The sequence below is a fragment of the Saccopteryx leptura genome, chromosome 7, assembly GCF_036850995.1.
Source record: "Saccopteryx leptura isolate mSacLep1 chromosome 7, mSacLep1_pri_phased_curated, whole genome shotgun sequence".
Lineage (NCBI taxonomy): Eukaryota > Metazoa > Chordata > Mammalia > Chiroptera > Emballonuridae > Saccopteryx > Saccopteryx leptura.
This window is the reverse complement of record NC_089509.1, coordinates 117784791-117810851: the sequence shown is the minus strand read 5'-3', so window position 1 is coordinate 117810851 and position 26061 is coordinate 117784791. Positions and strand designations below refer to the sequence as shown.

Sequence of the window (26061 nt, the reverse complement as noted above, 5' to 3'; positions counted from 1 at the left end):
CACGGTGAACACCTCCTAAGCCGGGGATCAGTGGCCCTCGTCAATGTTTCCAAAAACGGTTCCATAAGACCAAAACGCATTCACTTCAGCTGCTAACCAGATAAATGCGCCCTTTTGGTAGGCAGAAATAAATTCTGAGTTCCAGCCGCCCCCAGGCGTGAGACAGCTCTCGGATACTTCTCGCCACAGCTCAGGTCGCGGGCTCTGTGGCACAGCCACAGCTGGAACGCGACCTTACGCCGTCAGGAACAGCGCCGGCCGGCGGCGTCTACATCAGCTGCAGATGGAAACACCACCCTAAGAATTAGAGTTCTGTCGTCCTTCCCTGTCAACAATTGTACAGCCATGTAACTCTAGCAGCAAAACCAAATCAGAAGAAATTCCGGACTACTTGAGGAGAGAGACAGACACTTAACGATTTCTGGATCCCAAGAATATTTTGTTGAATAGTCATAACGAAAATACTATTGCACCACCTAGAAGTCAAAAAAGGTGGAAACAGTTTAAGAACAAGATCATATCCACATGATGTTTACTTATAGAACACTATCTTAAAAAAAAATCATTCTACGGAGTCTTCATTTGGGATGCTGTTCAATTACTTACACAATAGCAGTAAAAACCAAAATAGCAAAATTTCAGAAGTACTCCAGAGGAAAAACAAAATAAAATGTTTGCCGTCTCTTAGGACGGCTTTCGTTGACTTGTTGACAATTAAGATACTGTAATTACACTATTGACAAAAACACAAAATATTACGGAATCCCTTACTATATGAGTCATGTTGAAAGAATCAACAATTATTAAACATTATCTAAGAATAATAAAATCCTGTTAAAGTTTCTATCCGAGCCAATAAAAACCAACAGCAAGTAAAAGGGAGGGGAAAAAAAAATCAAAATTATTTGAGTAGAGAGAGAACCCTCTTGTGACAGGGCTGGAGCCTCAGAAGCAGCCTCAGGGGACAGAGGGGACAGCGTGGAGGGGACTCGTTTTCGCCTTCGGGCAGTGGGGACACGTCTCTCTGCACCTTAGCGGGGATGTGTGGGCCAGGCCGCCCGTCGTGGGGAGGACTCCTAGGCAGCTGCTCCTCCATTCTGGACTCTGGGCACGGCACCGCTGTCTCTCCAGTACCTGCCCCTGGAACTCCCGGAGCCTCTGCCCGGGGGACAAGGTGACAAGGTGAGGATGGAGCCCACAAGGTTGGACCAAAAGCTGGTCCCTCCTGCCCATGCTCAGTGAGAGGCTGTCTCCCGGGGAGGGGGCTGACCCAGCAGGAGCTCTTGCCCCCAAGCCCTGGGCCCCGGACCCCTGCCCCACACAACCCACTGCCCCTGTTTCCCTGGGGTCGGGTCACCCTTGTGGGTGTCGGCCAAAGGCTCCATGCGCGGTAGCGGGGACGTCAGGATTCTTTGGAAACTTTTAAAATTCTTCCTCAATCTCTTTGGTGTCAGATAAGCCCTCTCTCATTTCTCAAGCGGAGACTGTGTCTCTCAGCCAAAGGAGCACTCAGCTCGTTATCGTGACCTTCCTCTTCGCGGAACGTGAGCTGCCTTGGGGAGCAGCCAACCGCCCTTGGAATTTTTCTGGAAGAACTTTGTCTTGCATTTTATAGGCGTCCGAAGTGTCAGCCCTCCACGGGTGTGACCCGTCTTGTCACATGCTTTGGGAGATTCTCCCGAACCGTGACAGGGCCAGCTCTCTCTAGATGAGCGATGCGGTGAACACGCTTTGTTTTCTTCGATGTACGTAGGTCAGGACAACACGCCGTGTCCCCGGGGGGCCCTGGCCTCGCCACCCTGGCTGCGGTTTTCTGGCTGGGACAAGGCTCTCCCAAGGTGACCACTTCTCAGGGGACCTTTAGGAGGCTAGACTGTTTCCATCTGCGGTTCTTACAGAACTCAGTTGCTGCCACCGAGTCTCCCAAGCCCCTCTGAGCCACCTTCCACGCAGTCTGTTTCTACTCAGTCCCCTGTTAGTGGCCGGGGGGACAGCTGCCCCTGTGAGCTCCGCCACCTTCTTCCTGCAGCCCCAGAACCCAGCTCTGGATGAGCACAGTCACCTTGGGAACAGACTGCTGACCTTGTGTCCGGCAAAGCTTTCTTCGATAAGATCGCAAAAGCAAAAACCCATAAACAGGAGAAATACGTCCGTCCGCTGGACATCATCAAAATCTCAAAACGTTTGCTCGGCGACCGAAAATGGGAAAACGAACCACCTCTGGAGAGAAAATATTTGCAAATCGTATAACTGACAATGAGCATAAGGATACATAAACAGCTCTCAAAGATCAACCATAAAAAAACAAAACCCAGTTAAAAAGAAAAAAGAACAGAATGTGAACAGACTGCTCACCCAAGAAGATGCACAGATGCCAAAGAAGCACCTGGAAAGGCAGACGCTCAGATGTTACTTAAGAAAATGCAGATTGAAACCAAAGTGAGACACTTACGAGGACAACCTAACCCCGAGCGCTTGCATGCACGCACGGGGATGCCTGGAGCCCCCCCCCCCCCCACCTGTGGTCGGAAAATAAGAGAGGACAAAGGCTTTCCAAGGAGGTCCGAGGGTTCCTAACAGTTCACACACCCGTAGGGGCTGGCTCCGCCCCGTCCTTACTGAAGAGAAAGGGAAACTTTCTTCTTCCGCAAAAAACAAACAAACAAACAAGATAACCACCTGTTTGCCAGTGTTGATATCAGCTTTTTTTCTCAGAGCTAAACCTGGAAGCCCTCGGGGCAGGGAGGAACGGCTGTGGCACAAGTGTAGCCCAGGGCACGGCTCATCCGTGAGAAGAACCCACTCTCCACATACCCACACGCCCCACGAGCCTCAGGGGCTCCGTGGAAAAGGGAGAAGCCAGCCTCACAAAGCAACCTACGGTATTATTGTTCCTTTTGTTTTACCTTCTGGCAAAGCCCGACTCTAGGCACAGAGAACAGCAGATCGGTGTGGCTGCCGAGGACAGCAAGAAGGAATTTGGGGTGGGGTGGGGGGGGGGTGACCCTGCTTCACACCCTGGTTGCAACAGTAATTCTGTGACCACTCGCTTGCCCGACTCGTAGAACAGTACACCCAAAAGAGTATGTTTTCCTTATGTAAATAAAAGAGCCTATCCATGACGTGGGTCAAGGGGCTCACCAGTCTACAGGGACGGGGGTGGGGACGGGGAGGGGGGAACTGGACATTTGGTGGCGAGCACGGTGTGGTCTGTGTAGGTGCCAAACTATAATATTGTATTCCTAATACTGACTTAGCGGTATACATCAATGTTGCCTCAATAAATAAATATATGTGTGTATGTGTGTGTGTGTGTGTGTGTGTATATATATATAACTTCAAAAAAACTTGACAAGGTCAATGTCCATTATAGGCGCCCATTCATTCGATTCGGATGCTCACTCCGTGTGTACTGAGGGCCTGTGGTATGACGCAGACGTCTCTGGGTTTATGTGGGGACAAGCGAGATGCGTGGGGTCTCCACTCTCCAAACTCCGTGCCCAGGGCCAGGCCGCCACACAACAGCCCGAGTGCCAAATCCAGCCGGCCAGTCCTTCTTGGAGATAGATAAAGTTTTATTTGAGCCAGCCAGGCCCACCCACCTATGTCTGATCTATAGGAAGAGTGCCATGGTCACAGAGACCTGCAAAAACCTAAAAAAAAAGAAAAACATTTACTATCTATGGCCTTTTAGAGAAAATGTTTGCCAACCTCCCGTGTGACAGGTCTCCCACGTCATTTTGCCTAAATATGGAGCCTGCCTGTCAGACTCCAGTTCTACCCAGAGCACTCCTAACGGAGGAGGTCTGAAGCAAGCGCACCCGTCGGCGGAATTCTAGACGGTTCTCACGCAGGCCGTCCCGGACCACACGTGGAAGATGCTGTTGGAGAAACCCAGGCGCTAAGCAAAGAATTCAAATGAGTGAAGCTCGTTCTCAGGGTTCAGCGATATAATTTATGCATTAAACTCAAGTTTGACAAGGCCGGCGCTGTTAGAAGCGGCTTCAACGACTTGAAAGTGGCATCCTCTGGGTAAAACAACACTGTGGAAGCAGATGTTTCTGAAGAGTTATGGGCAGGGGGTTACTGTAGTCACCTTATCTCCCATTATAAATGCGTATAAAACTGTTCAAGAATTTGGTCATAAAACCGCACATTACTTTAGGCTTCAGTCCCCGTCCAGCCCAGCTGGGGTTCACGAGCGAGGCCAGTGGGCCCCTCGGCGGGGAGGAGACTAGCTGTGTCCACGTGTAATCCTGGCAGCGGCCATGGGGGTGGCGGGGGGGGGGCATGCCGGGGGGGGGAGATCTGGAAATACTTGGAGGTGGGGGGGGGGGCTTGCTTGCAAGGCTCGCTTGCAAAACTACCGCCCGCCTCTAGAATTTCCTTTTCCCTCTTCATCCAGACTTGCGCAGGTCCACTCCTCCTCCTTCAAAGAATGGAGGCCAGCTCCTCGCTGGGCCCTGGTGTCCCCTCGCCCTTGCGGGACGCGGCACGGAGTTAAAGGTCAGAGCAGAAGAGGGGCCACCGTCCGGGGGCAGAGGAAGTTGGTGTGACACCATTCCTAAACTTAGCTCTGAGTTTTCCTGAAGGCCGGCGTGAAAAATTAAATAGATAAATTACACACCACCACCACGATGAGCACAATGCCCTGGTCAACCAGTCAGGGTGAGTCAGCGGCAGGAGGAGGGGCCGGGTCTGAAAGAGAGTCTGGATCGCTGGATCTGCTCATCAGCCCATCCCCGACGGCCACCTCAGGGGGACCTACCTGCCTGCCACCCGTGTTGATGTTCGTTCGCCTCCGAGGAGAACTTTGGTTGCCCGAGGCAACCCAGCGAATTCCGTCAGCATCGGGGTTCTAATAATAACAGCTCTAGAATTTTACAAGACGGACACCTAATTGCTTTAGTGAGTCATTCCATGACATCACCGCCGGGCAGATTTTTATTTTGAGAATGGGGCGACCCAGGGTGCAAAGTGAAATTATTTCTGGTCTCTGGCAGTGTCCCCCCAAGGCTGACCGTTCTCAAGTCTCACCGAACATATGATCTATGTTTAACATGTACACGTCAGCTTTTTTATAATTCTACTTAGTTTCCAAATATACTGAGCTTGAACTTGATATCTGATGCCAAGACGGCCCTGCTCTCTAATTAGTCACGACTTGCTGTCTGTCTTCCTTCCCATTATTTTCTTGCTGGTTATTATTGGACAAAAGGAGTATGTCCAACAGGTGTCCCGGCCCCGGGTGGACCTTCCTCATCAGAGCCCTGTGGCTGGAGCACGCCCCCATGATGGATGGGGATCAGACCAAGAGAATGCGTCTGATGTGTGAAGAAAGTCAGAAGACAGATTTCCGGGTGGAATGCGAAGAATTCTCACTGCTCCGTGGACCGTGGGGGCCCTGGGAGGCTAACCCTGACTTATCCAGCCGAAAACACACTTTGCACACTATTACAAAGAAGATAAACAAGTGAGAACTCCGGGGTCCTCTTCTCAATTCATCGGCATGATCGGAGATGACATGGACAAAAGAAAAAAATCTCATGAAGTTACCTACCCACTGGTATTTCCTTAGAAGCATCTGTATTTTAGGGGGCTGTCTGTGTCTCATCCACGGCTAACGTGAAGGACAATACCACATCAGGGAATGTCCAACTGTTCAGGTTAAGAGGCCAACGGTGACAAAGTGTAGGGTCAGCATATCTCTGGACGTGACATCTGTGTTCTAGATGCTATCAACAGTCGTCGTGAAAAGTTGCACAGAGCCCTGGCCGGTTGGCTCAGCGGTAGAGTGTCGGCCTGGCGTGCGGGGGACCCGGGTTCGATTCCCGGCCAGGGCACACAAGAGAAGCGCCCATTTGCTTCTCCACCCCCACACCCCTCCTTCCTCTCTGTCTCTCTCTTCCCCTCCCGCAGCCAAGGCTCCACTGGAGCAAAGATGGCCCGGGCGCTGGGGATGGCTCCTTGGCCTCTGCCCCAGGCGCTAGAGTGGCTCTGGTCACGGCAGAGCGACGCCCTGGAGGGGCAGAGCGTCGCCCCTGGTGGGCGTGCCAGGTAGATCCTGGTCGGGCACATGCAGGAGTCTGTCTGACTGTCTCTCCCCATTTCCAGCTTCAGAAAAATACAAAAAAAAAAAAAAAAAAGAAAGAAAAGTTGCACAGAATAAATTTAAAATCTTTACTCTCAGGAAAATGTTCCTTCTACGTGATTAGCAGTATTGATGTGCTGAATACCTCTGTGTGAGAAAAGAAAAATTGGCATCAGCTCAGGCCGTAAACTAACCAAAGTCTCGTAGTTAACACGCACAAGCGGAGGGAGAGGGAAAAGTCATTAAGACGCTCTTCATTAAACCCAAACTGGCTCAAATCATCCTTCAGCTCCAAATAGTGAAGAAAGGATTCGCAGAACACATTTCAAGGACACAGTATTAAAAGTTGCAGTGTCCTGCCGTGTGTGGGCCGTGCGGTTGAGGGGACAACAGGGACTGGGTTGAGCTGGGGTCAGCGCTCGGGGTCCCTGGGATGGGAGGGCGGGCGGAGCCGACTGCAGAGCTGCTTCCAGGGGAGAAGTGTCCTGAGGCGAGGGCGGGCGGCCACCCCGAGGGGCACAGCCACCTCCAGGAGCATGGCCACCCCCAGGACCACAGCCACCCCAAGGGGCACAGCCACCTCCAGGACCACAGCCACCCCAAGGGGCACAGCCACCTCCAGGACCACAGCCACCCCGAGGGGCACAGCCACCTCCAGGACCACGGCCACCCCCAGGACCACGGCCACCCCCAGGACCACGGCCACCCCGAGGGGCAGGGCCACTCCCAGGACCACGGCCACCCCGAGGGGCACAGCCACCCCCAGGACCACGGCCACCCCCAGGACCACGGCCACCCCCAGGACCACGGCCACCCCGAGGGGCACAGCCACCCCCAGGAGCATGGCCACCCCGAGGGGCACAGCCACCCCCAGGAGCATGGCCACCCCCAGGAGCACGGCCACCCCCAGGACCACGGCCACCCCGAGGGGCACAGCCACCCCCAGGAGCATGGCCACCCCCAGGAGCACGGCGGCCACCCCCAGGACCACGGCCACCCCGAGGGGCACAGCCACCCCCAGGAGCACGGCCACCCCCAGGACCACGGCCACCCTGAGGGGCACAGCCACCCCCAGGAGCATGGCCACCCCCAGGACCACGGCCACCCTAAGGACCACAGCGACCCCAAGGACCATGGCCACCCTGAAGGGCATGGCCACCCCCAGGACCACGGCCACCCCGAGGGGCACAGCCACCCCCAGGAGCATGGCCACCCCCAGGACCACGGCCACCCTAAGGACCACAGCGACCCCAAGGACCATGGCCACCCTGAAGGGCATGGCCACCCCCAGGACCACGGCCACCCTGAGGGGCACGGCCACCCCCAGGACCACGGCCACCCCCAGGACCACAGCCACCCCGAGGGGTACAGCCACCCCCAAGACCACGGCCACCCCCAGGACCACAGCCACCGCCAGGACCACAGCCACCCCGAGGGGTACAGCCACCCCCAAGACCACGGCCACCCCCAGGACCACGGCCACCCCAAGAATTGCTGCCACCCCAAGGGGCACGGCCACCCCCAGGACCACGGCCACTCCCAGGACCACGGCCACCCCGAGGAGCACGGCCACCCCCAGGACCACAGCCACCCCGAAGGGCACGGCCACCCCCAGGACCACAGCCACCCCCAGGACCACGGCCACCCCCAGGACCATGGCCACCCCGAGGGGCACAGCCACCCCCAGGACCACGGCCACCCCCAGGGGCACAGCCACCCCCAGGACCACAGCCACCCTGAGGGGCACAGCCACCCCGAGGGGCACAGCCACCCCCAGGACCTAGGCCACCCCGAGGGGCACGGCCACCCCCAGGACCACAGCCACCCCGAGGGGCACAGCCACCCCCAGGACCACGGCCACCCCCAGGACCACAGCCACCCCGAGGGGCACAGCCACCCCCAGGACCACGGCCACCCCAAGGACCACAGCCACCCCCAGGACCACGGCCACCCCCAGGACCACAGCCACCCCCAGGACCACGGCCACCCCCAGGACCACAGCCACCCCCAGGACCACGGCCACCCTGAGGGGCACGGCCACCCCCAGGACCATGGCCACCTCCAGGACCACGGCCACCCCCAGGACCACGGCCACCCCCAGGACCATGGCCACCTCCAGGACCATGGCCACCCCCAGGACCACGGCCACCCCCAGGACCACAGCCACCCCCAGGACCACAGCTGCCCTGTCCCAAGGAGCAGGGTAGACGGGGAAGACAGAGCCTGTGCCCGGGGCTGGGAAGGCAGACTTTGGACACAGCCCCTCAGTAAGAGGGTACGTGGGTGCGCAGGACTGAGAGCAGGACAGTGGCCTGGAGACCAAGGCTGAGTGGTGGACATCTGCTGGGCAGACGCCGGAGGCCTGGCTAGCAGGAGGAGGCGTGGAGCCTGGCGTCAGTGAGGCTGCTGGAGAGCCAGCTGTTCCCCATGGCCCGTGTCCTCCATCGGGAGTCCAGCTCTGTGCTGACAGCACCCCGCTCTGCCCTGTGAGTGTGTGTGTGTGTGCGCGCGCGCTCATGGGTCTGTGCCTGTGTATGTGTCTGTGAGTGTCTGTGTGTATCTGTGTGTTTGAGAATGTCTGTTGGTGTCTGTGTGTCTGTGTGTGTGTGCATGTGTCTGTGTCTGTGGGTCTGTGTGTGTTTGTATGTGTGTCTGTGTTTGTGTCTCCACATGTCTGTGTCTGTGTGTGTCTGTGTCTGTGTCTGTGTGTGTGTCTGTGTGTGTGTTTGTATGTGTGTCTGTGTTTGTGTCTCCACATGTTTGTGTGTGTCTGTGTGTGTGTCTATGTCTATGTGTGTGTCTGTGTTTGTATGTGTGTCTGTGTGTGTGTCCGTGTGTCTGTGTCTGTCTGTGTGTGTCTGTGTGTCTGCATGTGTGTGCATGCGCTCACTGTATGCGTTTCCTGGGGCTGCCACCCCACAGTACCGCAAACAGGGCAGCGTGAAACAACGGGAACTCCCCGACCCGGTCGGGTCCCGAGCTCGAGCTATCTGAAGGGCCCTGTGCAGTGGCTCGAGTCTAGGAGACCGTTCTTCCTGCCTCTTCCAGCTCCGGGGGTCTCCGGCGCCCCTCGATGTGGGCCCGGTCCCCCAGTCTCTGCCCCGTGCTGTCACCCCACTGTCCCCCTCTCATAAGGACCCTTTACGTTGGCTTTACAACCTGCAAGAAAAACCAGGACGCTGCTCTCCCTTCGACGGGACCCCCCTTACTCAATTATAACTACAGAGACTCCTTTTAAATATTGTTTAAATTTACTTTTTTAAATAATACTCATCAGTACCAGGGATTAGGGCACGGATATGCCTATTTGGAGGCCACCATTCACCCACTGCACCTGCTATGCAGAATTTCAATGGAGGCTTCTGCTCTACCTTCTCAGGGTGGTGGACACAGGCCTCAGGCTGACCCGCTGGGGACCGAGTCTCAGAGGGTGAGTGAGGAGAAGGACGGAGCAGGAGGACGGGGGTGGGGGTGGAGGTGGCTGTGTCATTCAGGAGACCAAGTGGCTGGGAACATGCCCTCCATGGGCATGGCTGGCCAGCGATGGCCAGTGATGACCAGCAGGAGGTCGTGGGAGCACCAGGACTCAGGACCTCAGGCGAGTTATTACCATAAGTCCCTCCCAACTGACCATCAGTGACTTTTCCCTGGTTCGTCTGACAAGGGCCCAAAGAGGAGATGCCGGAGACACTGGGCGGGGCACAGGCGGGTGCTGAGTGCCTACGTGTCCCCTGCGTGTGCTCTGAGGCGCTCGCTGCTGGTGCTGCAGGGTTTCCAAGCGATGAAACCTCAGAAGACGCGAGACCCAAACTCCAAGCCGTCCCTGGGAGTACCAGCCCGCGGCATTCCAAAGCGGTTGACTCTCCCAGTTTAAACAGAACGGGCTTTGTGTGCAATGCCCAGAAAGCTCACCAGGTCCAGCGAAGCCTCTTTCTTTAAAAAAGGGCCCGAGTCAAAAGTCACCCCCGGAGGCCGAGTCGCCGTGACTCAGCACGCCCGACCAGCGGCCCCCGCCCCAGTGAGGAAACGGACTTCTTTGAAATCAAAACCCAGTTGTCATCCCGCCGGCTGTTTCTCCGTCACCACCACTCAGGTCCCGGGGACCCTTCAGCAGGCGCGGGGCCGGCCAGAGAACACGCAGGCGTTCCTTCCCCGGGGGGGAGGGGGGTCACGGCCAGGAGGACACCAGATGTGTGCGGAGGACAGAAGCTCTGGTGTGACTCAGCCTCACTTAGGGGGAAAAAGAAGTATGTGCTTGGCCCAAACACAGAGTCAACTTCTTCGCGTTGTTTTTCTGACCCTCAGAGGCGTTTTGGAAGCCACTGCCCTGCCCCACCTCTGGAAGGGCTCCCTGGACATCACTCTGGTCGGCTGCCGCTTCAGCAGACATATGCGTCAGACGGCGGTGACCTCGCCCAGCAGGGCCCGGGCCCAGGCCCACCCGGACCTGCCCAAGGGGCGCGCCCAGGAGCGGGACCCCGCCCTGCACGGGGGTGTTTTTGAGGTTCATTTGGTTTTGATGTTCCACGAGGTACCCAGCTAGGGGCCACTGGCTAAGGAGCACCGAGTCCCTTGACCAGAGGTCACCAGTGAGGACACGGAGTCCCAGGGAGCCCAAGGCGTTGCCCCAGGTCCAGTGGTGGGATTCAAATCATTTAACAACCAGTTCTCTGCCCTGATGGCCGTTTCAAGTATAAAAAAACGGTCTACCAAAAGATAGTTTATTATTTCATGCATTTAATACTTAACTAGGAACAATAAAAGAGGCACAGAAAACTAGATGATGTGATAAGAAGGAATTTTAAAATATTAATGAAAAAATATTAAATACTATCTGACAAAAAAAAAACAATAAAACTGTTATTGAAGCTAGTTCCATATTGCTTCTCGATGGCGTCCTCACTTGCAATGTTTTTCACCCGTGGACGGAATGACTGTGACTACGGGCACTTAGAATAGGCAGCTGTGCAGATGGACGTTAAAAAAGAGTCAGGAATGTCAATGTGTGATGTCCACATGGGGCGGCTGCCCAGGCGCCCACCTCAGAGAGAACCCTGAGGACAAGCGCATTTTAAGAACCCGTTGGCCAAACTCAACAAAGAATTAGGTATCGGTTCTGCCGACCCGGTGTGAAGTGGCTGGATCCCACCCCTGCCCGGGTCTCAGAATGAGCTCACAGAGGGCCCCATCCTGACACTCTCCATCCGGCCCCCCGGGGAAAAAGCAAAGAAAGCATGTTTGGTGAAAAGAAAGAAAAGCAGGACCCAGTCAGGTGGGAAGGAAGTTTACAAACCGGAAACTGCACTCGTCCAGAATATACCTGCGGCCGTGCCAGGTTGAGAACCGCTGCTATACTCCAATCTTACTCCATCCTGAAAGATCACTGATTTTACTAAATTCTATGTTATATTTTCTGTTTTTGTTGTTGTTGTTTGCACAAGTATGCAAATATTGATATAATCATATGTTCCTCCTTTCTAACAATCTTTTGCACCATAATAACCTACCCTTACTTATCAGTATATCCTGGACATCATTTCATATCATGCCTCTCGTAAAGACCTTTCTCATCATATACCTTACAACAGTGGTCTCCAACCCCCGAGGCCGCAGACCAGTACTGGTCTGTGGGCCATTTGGTACCAGTCCGCAGAGAAAGAATAAATAACTTACATTATTTCCGTTTTATTTATATTTAAGTCTGAACCATGTTTTATTTTTAAAAAATGACCAGATTCCTTCTGTTACATCCGTCTAAGACTCACTCTTGACGCTTGTCTCAGTCACGTGATACATTTATCCGTGCCACCCTAAAGGCCGGTCCGTGAAAATACTTTCTGACATTAAACTGGTCCGTGGCCCAAAAAAGGTTGGGGACCACTGCCTTACAACACACGTTCTTTTGTTGATTGTCCGTCCACCCTGTCTGTCGCCTGCATGGAACAGAAGTCCCAGACGTCCACTGAGAAGAGAACGTGGGGGCTGGTGGAGCGTGCGGAGCAGAAGTCAGAAGAGAGATGTAAGAACAGTGACGGAAGGTTCGGTCAGATCCAGAATGGTAGCTTGACGTCCACCCGTGCCACAATCCAGTGCAAGCGTGTCCTCCCTGGAAAAGGAGCAGCTTCAACAAGACACAGAGGAGGAGGGAGTCCCATCATGCCCAAGCAGCAGGGTCCCGCGAGGTTCAGAAGCGTCCCAGAGAGCCCCCCACCCCCAAGAAGTGGCAGAGGGTTTTCTGGTTGCGCCAGACCCGGTCCTACCCAGCAGACTAATCAATCTGTGGGGTCAGATGCATAAAGTCAGTCTTGCACTTGAGAATTTTAAAGCGTTTGTATAGGATTATACAAACACATGGCACAGTGACAGATAGAATGACAGTCACCAGAGCAGCCCCATCCTCGGAAACAGGGACCCTCGAGGCGGGTATCTGCGAACCCTCGGAAGTTCCTCCTAGAATGTATGAGTGGGTTGGGGGGGGGGGAGCATGCGGAGCTGTCATCGGGTTTCTGAAAGGAGTTTCTGACTCAGAAACAGTTATTTAAAGTTAAGGAACACTGACGTGGGGGCCAGGAAACCAGGGGGTGAGCAGATGGCCGCGGTCACCAAAGTGCTTGCAGAGCCAACGCAATCAGTGCAGACGACTTTCCCAGGCTCCGTCCTCGCAGCCGAGAATGCTCTTTGCATAATTACCTCGTGCATCCTCGGAACGAGTGTTTCTCGTTAGCCCTGTCCCAGAGGGCTCGATATCCACCCCAAGGCCAGGACGCTGGCCGGGGGTAAAGCCGGGATTCGAGCCCACGCCTGAGCCACTGGCTGAAGCCTTCATCCGATGGCTTCCCACCGGTCTGGCCGCTGCTGAGGCTCCGCGTCCCTCCTGGCGCACTCGACTTAGTGGCCGACTGGGAACGCACTCGGGGAAGAGTGGCCGCACAGTGTCAGACCTCAAAGCCTCCTCAGGGCAAAGGCCAGCAGGTGCCCTTCCGGACTCCGCCCTCCTCACTGCTTCAGCCTGCAGCCCCCGCAGCCCCCTCCCCTAGCCCCATTCTGCCAGCTCCTCCACCAGGGGCTCCAGGATGCAGGAACCGGTGCTCGGTCCTCCACCCACCTGGGTCCAGGGCCTGGCGCGGCGGCCGCCCCGTCCTGCCCAGTTCTGGCTCCAGCTCCTCCTGGGGCCAAATCACCCCCTTTGCCCGCCTCTAGAATCTGGGTCCCCCGCATCCGCCTGCTTCTGCATGCCTCGGTACTAGCCTCTTGCCAGTTCTCTGCCGGGTGCTCGAGGCACCCGCCTGGGCCCTGCCGCTGCCTGCTGGCTCCCTCCCGGGAAGCCCCGGCTGTCTGCCCACTGGCCCAGACTCCCCCCGGGGTGTGGAGCCCTGTTCTTGTGTCTGCTCCCTCTCCAGGGCCCGCTCCGCCTGACCACCCCGCCCTCGGACGGGGCATGCTTCTTCCAGATGGAACTTCTCCTGGAAACTCCGCCGGATCTGCTGGTTCCAACAGCACCTGCAGAACCTGGTCTCGGGACGGACAGCTCGTCAAGGCTGCGAAGGGAGCTCTTCTGACCAAATGCATCATGTCAGCAATCAAGAAATAAATATGCCAAAAAACCACACTTGGAGTTGGTTTGTTTAAGTTTATTCTAAAGCCTTTTACGATTCTGCCCACGTTGTTAGGACATCTCTGTCCTGCAGAGAAGAGACGGGGGCATCCCTGGGGGGGGATGTCTAGAGTCCCTCATGAATATTAATGGAGACATGTAAATTAGCACCACTCTTCCTTAGGTGCCCGACAGGACTGCGATTAATAACAAGTGGAAAGAATCACTCATTCGAAATTGCTGTCGCAAGACGCTGTCATTTTCCACTTCCCTTCGGCTGCATTTTCCTGAAACTGGTCCTTTTCCACGGCTTCTCCCCGGAGGGAGGTCAGGAGTATTTTCCGATGGTTAATGCCTCGCCTCGGTTGAGCAGCTGGGATTTTCCATTCGACCCTGTTAGAGGATCTGCGGACTCCGCGCGGTCTGCACTGGCCGCTCCCGAGACTGGAACAGTGCCGCGCGGTCTGCTCGTTAGCAAGCCCGTTTCTGGCACGCACGGTGTGCGGGTGCAGCTCTGAGCGCCACCGGCGCTGACGGGTGTGCCGTGTGTTTTTGGCAGACACCCCAGGCTGCACTCGCTTCTGGGAACCTGGGGGTCCACATGGCATTTAAAATTTACTAGAAGTTTTTTTTTTTTTAATTTTGTAATTGAATGCTACATCCAGCCCCCCCCACACACACACACACACACTCCATAAATGAGATGTGAGCGATGATGTGATAAAGAGCGGCTCACAGAGGGGGATTCCCACAGGAGACAGACAGAAAAGGCGGGCCTGCGGCCATGAGCGGAGGTTCGCAGACAAGGTGGTCATCGAGGAACTCGGGCTCTGGTGGGGGGGTGTCACTGTCCCAGTGCCGAGACCAGAGCCTCCCGTGCTCCCAAATACGCCGCCATCTCTCCTAGAGGAGGGGCTCACCTTTGCACACCCCAAACCAGGGGTCCCCAAACTTTTTACACAGGGGGCCAGTTCACTGTCCCTCAGACCATTAGAGGGCCGGACTATAAAAAAAACTATGAACAAATCCCTATGCACACTGCACATATCTTATTTTAAAGTAAAAAAACAAAACGGGAACTAATACAATATTTAAAATAAAGAACAAGTACATTTAAATCAACAAACTGACCAGTATTTCAACGGGAACTATGGGCCTGCTTTTGGCTAATGAGATGGTCAATGTGCTCCTCTCACTGACCATCAATGAAAGAGGTACCTTTTCCAGAAGTGCAGCAGGGGCCGGATAAATGGTCTCAGGGGGCCGCATGTGGCCCGTGGGCCGTAGTTTGGGGACTCCTGCCCCAAACAAAAAGGGTGAGGCCCAGACGGACCCCACGGCCGTCAAACATTGGGCCCCCGGCCAGCAACACAGTCCCTCCCTCCTTTCTGCTCACTTTGCCGCCGAGAACACGTCTTCCCCGGACCGGGGGGGTGCTTCTGAGTCGGGCCGTGTGGACGGCCCTGGAGGAAGGGGCCGTTGTGCCAAGCAGCTTGTGGCAACAAAGAAACCTCTTACAGACCGCGTTCCGCACGGGCGCGAGGGAGAGATCTTCTCCAAACGCAGAGAAAATGCTTCCTGGAGGCCTGTTTGAAATGCAGGGTTTCCTGTGGCTGACAATGGGGCTTGTGGAGAAAGAAGGAGCCATCACACGGGACAGAGAACTGCAAGCCGTCACACGAGGTGGATAATTTAACCACCACACATTCATGCACGTGGGGGGGTGTGCACGCGGACACACACACACACACACACACACACACACATGTCATCAGAAGAAACTATTCTACAATACCATGGTAAAACAGTCGAGCGTTGAAGGTAGTTTCCGTCCCTGGCTCGGAGGGTCGGCTGTCTAGTGGACAGGACTGAGAGCCCAGGCTCACACGTCCTCACGCCGTCCCCGTGGGGACAGGACCGTGTGCGTTAGGCATACCGCGGCCGCTACAACAAAGTACCACAAACCAGGCAGATGGAAACAACAGGGATTGTTTCCTCTCACAGTTCTGGAGACCGGAAGTCCAAGGTCAAGGTGTTGAGAGGCCCACGCTCTCCCCAAGGGCTCTGGGGAGGGTCTCCCCTGTGTCCCCCCTGCTTCCGGAGAAGCTGGCACCGTCCTGCGGCTTGTCGCGGCGTCACTCCGGTCTCTGCCCCCCTCTGCCGAGGGCCTCCTCCATCTGCACCCCCTCCTCTTCTCTGAGGTCGCCCATCATGGGATTTAGGGCCCACCCTAACCCAAGATAATCTCCTCTCGGGATCTTTAACTCATTACATCTGCAAAGACCCAACATCCAAACAAGGCTATTATCCGGCGCAGGTGGGGCTGCCTGCCTGGACAGGAGAAACCAGTATTCATGACGCAGGTGCTGGTGACGGGGAAACGGTTTATTCAAGAGCCGGCAGCCGGAGAAGGTGGGGGCTCTCCTGTCCTCGGAACCCCACCTTGTCACCGCCCGGACGCCTTGGCCTGACTATAGAGGGGCTGGGGGTACTCTGGGAAGGGGGGGCCTCCCGGGGGAGGGCAGATGTGCAGTTCCTCTTGAGAGAGGGAGGCTCTTGTTTTCACGGCTGGCTGGGCTTCCACGGCCCTCTTGGCCTGGTGACCTGGAACTAAAGCTGGCGAGTAAGTCAGCGTTTCTCTGAAACTGGCGTCTCCACACCTCCGGCGGTCAGATTGTCTGCCCTCTTGACCTTGTCCGAGAGAAACTCAAAGGCTCAGCGTGGTGGGAGAGGGGGGAGGGCGCTGAAAGCTCACTCTCCCCACTCTGATGTTGACTCTTGGTGTCCACCAGCTGGAGGTCTGTGACCATCACCGGCGTGAACTCTTCTTGTTCCGGGAAGGGAGCAGGCCATTGACCAGTCACGAGAATTCAGAGGTGAAAGCATAGGGTTGGTGGTATACTTCTGTGGAGCCACAGAACGCATAACGTGGACTACTAGACTGGAACTATTACTATAAGTATAGACTATACTTAAGTACAGACTATAAGTATGTAGTCTTATACATACTTCCTCGTGTATAAGACTCACCCTTTTTCAAAAAATTTGGGGTCTAAAAACTAGGTGCGTCTTATACAGTGGTTGTGGCATTTCAAATGCCATAGATGGAACTAAGGATGAGGCAATAGATGAAGACAGTGATTTCATCATCAGACACAGATGAGGACAAGCTAATGGATGGGAGTTTTGACAGTGATGAGGAGTTGTCTGAATTTTAGGATGAATAAAACTTGAGTTCAACAACTTTATGTAATACTTTTTTTTTCAAATTCTGGGCCCCAAAATTAAGGTGCGTCTTATACAATGCATGGGGAAATACGGTAAGTCACAGAGTAACACGCTGGGTTCATAGTCACTAAGATTGAAATAAGCGCCTTTACAGAAACACTTCTTATAAGTTTATTTTATTGGCACATTCTTATTTTAATTCTATTCCACGGCCAGTCAGACTACCATCAGTAATAGAGCAGCCTCGTTCCCCGTTAGGAGGCCACATGCACAGGCACCGGGGTTGGGACACCACGTATTTGGGAGGGTCTCTAGTCAGCACCCTATTTTAGAGGTGAGGACTCAGAAGGGAAGTTCAATGTCAGGGAAGGGCTCACAGGTGGCAAGAAGCAGTGTGCAGGGCTGAGCATGTGCGGGTGTGAGTGTGAGTGTTCCCGGGAAGCTGACGAACAGCTTAGATGTCTGACAACACCCCAGAGAGCAAAGCTGAGTACCCCGAAATGCCGTGGGTTTCGACCCCAATGGGACACGTGGACTCTGTCTCCCCGCAGAACCCAGGACGCTGACCCACAGGGTGACCTCCAGCAGGGAAGCCGGCCACCCAGCCAGGGTCTGTGCTGTGACATCCGCACAAGCAACGGCGGCTGCGAGGCAGGAAGATGCCGCGCGGGTAGACGGTGCCGCGCGCGCGCCGGCTTTCAGTCCCGAATGAGCGAGAACGCCTCCGCCGCTGATGAGCGGAGACGCGCCCGCGACGGCCGCACCTGGCGCTCACGAGGCAGCCCTTAATTTATGAGGATGGATCATAAATCCTCATTTAACGCGAACCGCTGCTCCGCGTGCGGGGAATATGTCAGCTGTCACCAGGGCTCGGGGCTGCGCGTCGCTGCCTCCGGTGAGGGGGGCCTGATGCCCAGAGAGGAGACGCAGGAGCCGGCCTCCGGGAAAATGACAGACTGGGGAGAGGCGCCCGAGATCTCCGGACCACCGGTCCAAGACCGACAGAATGACAACAGGAGACGTGCGGATCGCAGGACAAGAAGGTACATCAGAGTACGCTTGCCACTTAACTTAGGAGAAGAAGGGGCGGGGTGGGGGGGATGAGAAAAAAATAAAAGCTAATTATCCTGCCAAGTGTACAGTCCTTCACCTGTATTTTATTTTAGTTAGTGAGAGAGACAGACAGACAGAAAGGGAGAGAGATGAGAAGCATCAGCTCACAGTGGCGGCACCTTAGTTGTTCATTGATTGCTTTTTCCTATGTGCCTTGACTGGGGTGGGGGACTCCAGCCGAGCCAGTGACCCCCTTGCTCAAGCGCAGCGACCTTAGGCTTCAAAACATCAACCATGGGGTCATCTCTATGACTCCAGGCTCAAGCAGCGACCTCGGGGTTTTGAGCCCAGGGCCTTGGCATCCCAGGTCGACGCTCTATCCATTGTGCCACCACCTGGTCAGGCCCTTTGCCTGTGTGTGTTAGAGCTGAGAAAAGCGTGATGGAGAAAACAAGCAATTTCTGGGGTGCAGAAAGCAGTTGGAAGCCATCCCTCCGACCCCAGAGAAATCAGGGGAGGCACGGGGGCGGGGCCGGGGCGGGACCGGGGCCTACTCTTCACTCCCGGCTGCTGCTCGATTGGTGTTTATTACTCAGCTTGCGTCATTATTCCCCAAAATGGGGCTTCCCATTGGGAGAGCTGACTGCCACGTTCCCTCCTGACTCTGATCAACACCAACTGAGGGCTTCGCTTCTTCACCACCCAGCCGTAGGTCACCGGATGTGAGGGGGCAGATCTCAGCCTGGCGACGGGGTAGAGAGGGGCAGGCCCAGTGGTGTCCAACAGAATTTAGGGTTCTGTGAATGTGGTGGAGCTCCTTCTGCTGAGGTGCCTGGCACAAAAAGCAAAGGGCCCGGAGATGGGCTTCAGAGCGGGGTCAGCCTCCCACCCCAGTAAACAAACGCTCAGGCTGTGGAGTCACCGCGATGCTGTTCGCCCAGAACGCTCCAGTGCTGCTGGTGCTGCTCGCCCGTTTGTGGGGCTTGTTGGTCCTCCCTCACTGACGCCCTGTGGCATCCTGCTCCTGGCTGTTCCCTCTGCTCGCGCCGTGGGACCCGCTTTCCAGCCTGTCACCCCCACCCCCACCACGTACAGACCAGTGACCCATAGGTCCCGTCCCATTCGCAAACCCAGATACCCATGCCCGGCTCCCTCCACCATCCAAACACAGCTGTTTCTCGTCCTCGCACCTGGAAACCGGCTCCTGGCATACTGGTCTGAGGGAGGGCACCGGCCCCGCCACCTGTCCAGCCCAAAGGAGGGAGAGAGTCACCTCCTTCCAGGTCGCAGGCTGGCCCCAGTTGCCCCTTCATCCCACTTACGTTCTTCTCCTGATTTCCTAGCTCACCTGCCCCGTGCCTCCCAGCCGCCCCCCTCCTGTGCAGACTTTCTCTGTAAGCTCCTGCCGCACTCCCCCCACCATCAACTCCTTCCCAAAACCACCGCCACCTGTTCATCTGCCGACTGCCCGCCAGCGCTGCCCATCACCTGCCTGACCAACTCCTATTCATCCCTCAAAACCCTTTCGGGCATCTCACCTATAAAGCCTTCTCTGAAGGTTGCCACTCCACAAGGTCAGTGCGTTTAACCCTTCCTGCCCCTCTCAGCCGCTGGGTCACCTCACATGCCTCCATCCCTTCCACAGCAGGCCGGGGCTGCTCAGGACAGGCCTGTCTTGTGTGCCTGTCCAAATTCCCAGAGCTCACCACTCTGCTTGGCCCAGATTTACGGGGTCAGCGCTCCAGCCCCCCGCGGGAACACCGTGGTAACAGTGTACACCTTTGATCCGGTGTGATGGGAAGGACACTTCAGCTCCGTAGACTCCCCCAAAGCCCCACAACCCCAGCCTGACCACGAGGACAACAGCAGAAACCCCAAATCGAGGGACATGCCACCAGACACCCGACAAGAGTCCTCCAAGCCCCTCCAAACGCACACGTGAACAACAGCACGGAGAGAATTTCCACAGTAAGTCTGAACCCATCTCGGGGCCGAGGTTAGAGCCCTGCCCTGCCCTGCCCTGTCCTGCCCTGCCCTAACCTGCCCTGCCCTGCCCTGCCCTGTCCTGCCCTGCCCTGTCCTGCCCTGCCCTGTCCTGCCCTGCCCTGCCCTGTCCTGCCCTGCCCTGCCCTGTCCTGCCCTGCCCTGCCCCGCCCCTGCCCTGCCCTGCCCTGCCCTGCCCTGCCCTGCCCTGCCCCGGCTCAGCCCCTGCCCTGTCCTGCCCTGCCCTGCCCTGTCCTGCCCTGCCCTGCCCTGCCCTGCCCTGCCCTGCCCTGTCCTGCCCTGCCCTGCCCTGTCCTGCCCTGCCCTGTCCTGCCCTGCCCTGCCCTGTCCTGCCCTGCCCTGCCCCGCCCCTGCCCTGCCCCGGCTCAGCCCCTGCCCTGCCCTGGCCCTGCCCGGCCCTGCCCCGGCCCTGTCCTGCCCTGTCCTGCCCTGCCCTGCCCTGCCCTGCCCTGTCCTGCCCTGCCCTGCCCTGTCCTGCCCTGTCCTGCCCTGCCCTGTCCTGCCCTGCCCTGTCCTGCCCTGCCCTGCCCTGTCCTGCCCTGCCCTGCCCTGCCCTGTCCTGCCCTGCCCTGCCCTGCCCTGCCCTGCCCTGCCCTGTCCTGCCCTGCCCTGCCCTGTCCTGCCCTGCCCTGCCCGGCCCTGTCCTGCCGGGCGGTCTTGGCACAAGGACACTGACCTGTGTCGGAGGTGAAGCACAGTGCGCTTGCACCTTTGTGGGGCTTGCAGGTCCTCCAACACTGATGCCCCGTGGCACCCTGCTCCTGACGTTCCCTACACTCGCGCTGTGGGGCCCGCTTTCTGGGACTGTCTGCCCGCCCAGCCTGCCCGCCCGGCCTGCCCCCCGGCCTGCCCCCCGGCCTGCCCGCCCGGCCTGCCCGCCCGGCCTGCCCGCCCAGCCTGCCCCCCGGCCTGCCCGCCCGGCCTGCCCCCCGGCCTGCCCGCCCAGCCTGCCCCCCGGCCTGCCCCCCGGCCTGCCCGCCCAGCCTGCCCCCCGGCCTGCCCGCCCGGCCTGCCCCCCGGCCTGCCCCCCGGCCTGCCCGCCCGGCCTGCCCGCCCGGCCTGCCCCCCGGCCTGCCCGCCCGGCCTGCCCGCCCAGCCTGCCCCCCGGCCTGCCCGCCCGGCCCTGCCCGCCCGGCCTGCCCCCCGGCCTGCCCCCCGGCCTGCCCCCCGGTCTGCCCGCCCAGCCTGCCCGCCCGGCCTGCCCGCCCGGCCTGCCCCCCGGCCTGCCCGCCCGGCCTGCCCCCCGGCCTGCCCCCCGGCCTGCCCCCCGGCCTGCCCGCCCGGCCTGCCCGCCCGGCCTGCCCCCCGGCCTGCCCGCCCGGCCTGCCCGCCCGGCCTGCCCCCCGGCCTGCCCGCCCGGCCTGCCCGCCCGGCCTGCCCCCCGGCCTGCCCGCCCGGCCTGCCCGCCCGGCCTGCCCCCGGCCTGCCCCCCGGCCCAGTGGCTGATTTTAATAGGGAGCCTTTGGGTGTCACTCCCCTGACTAACACGGCCCATGCTCCTCCCTGCCCTTGGAAAGGATCCCCGGCCGACCACCTGGTCTAGAAGGCCTGGCGGGGTCGGCCCTGCCCTCCCTGCATTCACCCGTCCATTGCCACCACCCCCCTAGAAACCTGAACTCTGTTGCCTCCCCACCCCCTACCCAACACGCCCTGCTCCTTCTGACCCATCAAGGTGCCTCTTAAGACGCCCTCTGCAGAGCAGGCCGCCTGGCCACCTGGAGAAGCAGGTGCCCTCCATTGCGGCCCCTGTCACAGCCCTGACCTGCCCGCCCCGTGAGAGGGGGACCACGCATACGCAGCGCACTGCAGTGGGCCCGGGCCCACGCCCACCCCTGAGCGGAAAGAGGAGGGACCTGGCTGTCGTTAGTTACGATCACAGGAGGACCCGGCAGACTCTGGGGACGGACGGAGGGACAAGAAGGATCTGAAGCAGGACTTCCACAAAGTGCTAGACGTCTGCCCCGGGGCCCCCTCCCCTGGAAACAGCAGATAACACACAGCCTCCCTTCGCCAGGCCGCAAGGATTAAATGAGGTCATGGGTTTGAGGGGCCGAGGTGGCGTCTGGCACGGAGCAGATGCTCGTTATCCGCTAATTCTTTAAAGATACGGTTCAGCCAACGGCCTGGGCCGCCGCAACCCTTTCCCCAACCAACCCCGTGGCCACCACTCTCCCGGACGTGCAAAACTGTGGCCTGTTTTGTCTTGGCCATAAGTCATGCAGCGCAGCCCATTAAAAAAAAAAAAAGTGAACATTTTACCTTTCCCCCACCTTTGGAGTTCCCCCAAAAAGATGACACTACTGTGTTTTGAAGCAGAAGTTTCTTGTTCTGGGGGTAAAAATTAACAGGTGAGTTTTAAAACTCCGCTCAGAGATGAGGGACAGTGAATTGGGGGGCAGCTACCGGAGTAAGTGTCCGTCAAAACGGAACTCCAGAGAGGGGGGGGGGCGTCTGCAGGGGAACCGGGAAGGGAGAAAGCCCCTCAGAGGCACTCAGTCCTCTTTGCTGGTAAACTTCCCCGGGTCAAATTTTAAAAAGAAAAAAAAAACAAAAAAAGGAACCCTTTTCTTAGTGACAGTTACAACACTTCCCAAACAAAGATATAAACTCACGGGGAGGGAAGCGTGATTTATTGTTGGGAAGACAAATGTCTGTCAAGGGGAACAATACACAAACAGAGAAAGAAAGACGACACCCCCCCGAAACAATGGGGGTGCAGGGAGGGCTTGAATAGGGAGACGGAGCCTGGTACCGCCTGCCCTGGAGTCCCAGAGCTGTTCCCCCCCCCAAAAAAAAGGACACTTAAAAGTGGTGAGAATGTGGTCCAGCTGGAGAGCCATGTCGGGGCTTTGTGGGGGGGTTGGGGTGGGGCTGGGGAGGCCCTGACGGATCGTTGCCGTGTGAGGGGCCATTGTGCATGGGATAAAGAGACATCTGGCGGACTCCCTCCGCCTCCCCGTACGTGCCGACAGGCTCCCGTCCACCGAGGGCCCGCTGGGGACAGCTGGCCCACCGCCCTCACCGGTCACTATCTGTGTGAGCCGTGCCCCCTGAGCAGGGTGGGGGTGCGGACTCCAGGAGCAGAAGGTGCATGCAGGTCTCCCTCGCTCCCAACCCTGCAGGCTACAAGCGAGGACCCAGGGCTCCTCACCCACCGAAGCCTGCAACGCATCACACGGCCCGACCTCTGAACTCGGAGCTTCAAAGACTCGCCGCCCTGCCCAGCAGCGCTGGCTGGGAAAGTACCGGAGATAGTGGTATCTCCAGACGGCCCGGCCCGGCTCCCAGCAGGACAGCCTCTCGGTGTCAGGCTCTGAGTCACAGGAACATGCGCCACGGCCAGGCTGCGGTCCATGGGGGACGGGGGGAACCCCAGGAGGCTGGACTCCCGGGTGGGCAGGCAGGTCAGCACTGGGCATGGGGGTGCAGCCACTCACCCCAGGGTGGATTAGAGCGAGTGATAACTCAGACAGGTTCATCAGAGCAGGCCACAGCTCCCAGCCAAAAACTCCCCAACTTCTGGGGCAGGCTGAGCATTGTGGGGGGAATGGTGGCTCCCCCAAAAGGTGTGAACCCATGAACGAGACCTGACTGGGAACAAAAGAGTCTTTGCCAATGTAATCAAGTTAAATCACGGTGGATTATCTGGGTGGGCCTTACGCCCAACAACAAGTGTCCCCGTAAGAGGTGGGAGGAGGCAGAGGCCGTGCAGAGATGGAGGTGGGGACTGGGGTGATGTGGCCACAAACCAGGGGACGCCTGGAGCCACCAGATGCCGGGGTAGGTGAGGAGTGGCCTCTCCCGCAGGACCGTGGGCGGGAGCCCAGCCCTGCTGACACCGGATTCTGGACTTCCAGCCTTCCCCAGTGTGAGAGGACATATTTCGGCTGTTTTCAGACACCCAGTTTGTGGGGGTTTATTATGACAGCCCTGGGAACTCACAGGCTCAGTCTCTTTAAGTCAAACCAGACTCAAAAAGTTATCAGCTGCTGGGAGTCAGTTCAAGGGACCCTGGAGCACCCGGGCCCCTCCCACGGCCCCTCCCACCACAGCCGCCCACCCGGGGACCCTCTCCAGGAGCTGGGGGACCTTGCACACAGGCCTGGGGAGGACACGCAAACACCCGAAAGCTCCGCCCTCGAGAGCTGACGTCCTGCGGTGACCAGGGCACTGAAGGCTCACGCATATCACGCCCCCCCCCAGGTGAGGAAGCCCAGGGCAGGAGCTGGACATCCAGGCTGACCCTTCAACCCTTTGTCGGCCACTCTGAGGGTCTCCCCGCCCCCCAGGTGAGGAAGCCCGGGGCAGGAGCTGGACATCCAGGCTGGCCCTTCAACCCTTTGTCGGCCACTCTGAGGGTCTCAAACGCTCCTGAAGCAATGGGAAACCCTCCTCTGACCCCGAAAAGCCTACGTCAAATTGCAATAAGTAAAGCTGAACCAAGGGATGGAGGGTCCTCTCACTGGCCTGTCCTTGTTCCCCAGCCCACCCCTCACCCCAGTCCCTGAGGGCCCCCGTGCAACACGGGGGATCCACGGACCCCAGAGGGGAATGAGCCTGCTGGCCCACACCCTGGTCGCCATTGGCCTCCGATCGGCCGTCTTGGTCTAGCCCGCGGCTCCGGCCCCGACATCAGCGGCACCAAGAGCCCTGCAGGCTGACCGGGGCGGGGGTAGGTGGGCAGTGCCCGAGACCCCCCACCGTGCGGGCCTGGTTCCCTGAGGAACCTCCAGGGGCTGCCCCCCGGTGTCTGCCCCCTCAGAAGAGCTTTCACATGGAGAAAAAGGCTCTGGGAACCTGGCACCTCCACGGGGGAAGGCGCTGCCGGGAGGGTGCTCTCCGGGAAACTGGTGACAGAGACGAATGGCCCTCTTGTCTAAGAGGCTCAGCTGTCCCCAGCCGTGAGCACCCAGGCCACGGCACATTAGTGGGGTCCTGAGAAAAGGGGGCCGCCGGGGCCCGTCTCCTCTGGGCCTTTCTTCCCCCGTCCACGCTCTGCCCTTGGTGGAGACGGAGTCGGTCCAGGGCCAGCGAGGTAGGCGAGTGTGGTTTCCAAGCAGCGGACGGGGGTCCCTCAGGACTCGAGAGAGGTCTTTGATTCGGGGTGTGCCGGGGCGGAGCGTGGGGTGGAATGCCGAAACGCGGGTGTGAGCTGGTAGGGGGCGGGGGGCACCCGAGAACTCCCAGCTCTTCCCAGACCTGCCGTGGTCGCTGGGGAGAGGCCCCCCACCCTCTCCAAGGCCCCCCCCACCCCGCCCCGCCCGCTCCCCGGGGCTCCTGCTCCTGCTCCTGCTCCTGCACGGGCCGCCTGTTTCAACCTCCCTAATCCTCCCGCTGGCTCCCCTGCTTTCTTCCCTCTCTCCTTCCTCCGAGCTTTATTATGATTGCCAGCTCCCTTCCGGGAACGCTCCCGGGGCTCACTCCAGAACGCCCAGGGAACCGGATTAAAAAGCTGGAAATTATTAAAGGGAAATCAGCGTGTCCGGAAGCCCGGTCCTGTTTGCGATCGGCTCCCTGATTGTTAACAAATGGGCAGGAGGCTGCTGACGAGCCCGGCGATGCCGACGCAGCGATGCAGGAAAGGCGTCTGTCCCGCGGCCAGACCAGCGGAACGCCAGGGCCGGGTCCCGGCTGCCCAGGCAGCTCCGCGCCCCGCCCGAGGGACACAGGCGTCCCTTTCGCCCTGCGACACCCCACGCTCTGCCCCTCCTGTGGGCCCCTAGCTCCTGGCGCCACACACTCCCCTGGTCCTGACCGCTGAGACTCCGCGTGGCACAGCTCAGGGCCCCCCCTGCACGTCCTGGAGTGAGTGCCACCCCCCGTGGCACCTGCGGGTCCGCTGGGGATGCATGTGCCCCCCACAGCGCCCCAACACCCCGCATGGGCTCCGTGGGCATAGACATGCCTGCCTGTGCTGGGCACACACGGGCTCCGTGGGCATAGACATGCCTGCCTGTGCTGGGCACACACGGACCCCGCATGGGCTCCGTGGGCATAGACATGCCTGCCTGTGCTGGGCACACATGGGCTCCGTGAGCATAGACATGCCTGCCTGTGCTGGGCACACACGGGCTCCGTGGGCATAGACATG

General features: G+C 58.4%; 1 protein-coding gene across 1 annotated transcript; it reads right to left on the bottom strand.

Moving 5' to 3' along the window:
- Positions 1-6503: 6503 nt before the first annotated feature.
- LOC136379055 (elastin-like) lies at positions 6504-7748 on the bottom strand. The gene has a single exon (XM_066346523.1). The coding sequence runs from the start codon at positions 7746-7748 to the stop codon at positions 6504-6506; it is 1245 nt and encodes a 414-aa protein (XP_066202620.1).
- Positions 7749-26061: the final 18313 nt, after the last annotated feature.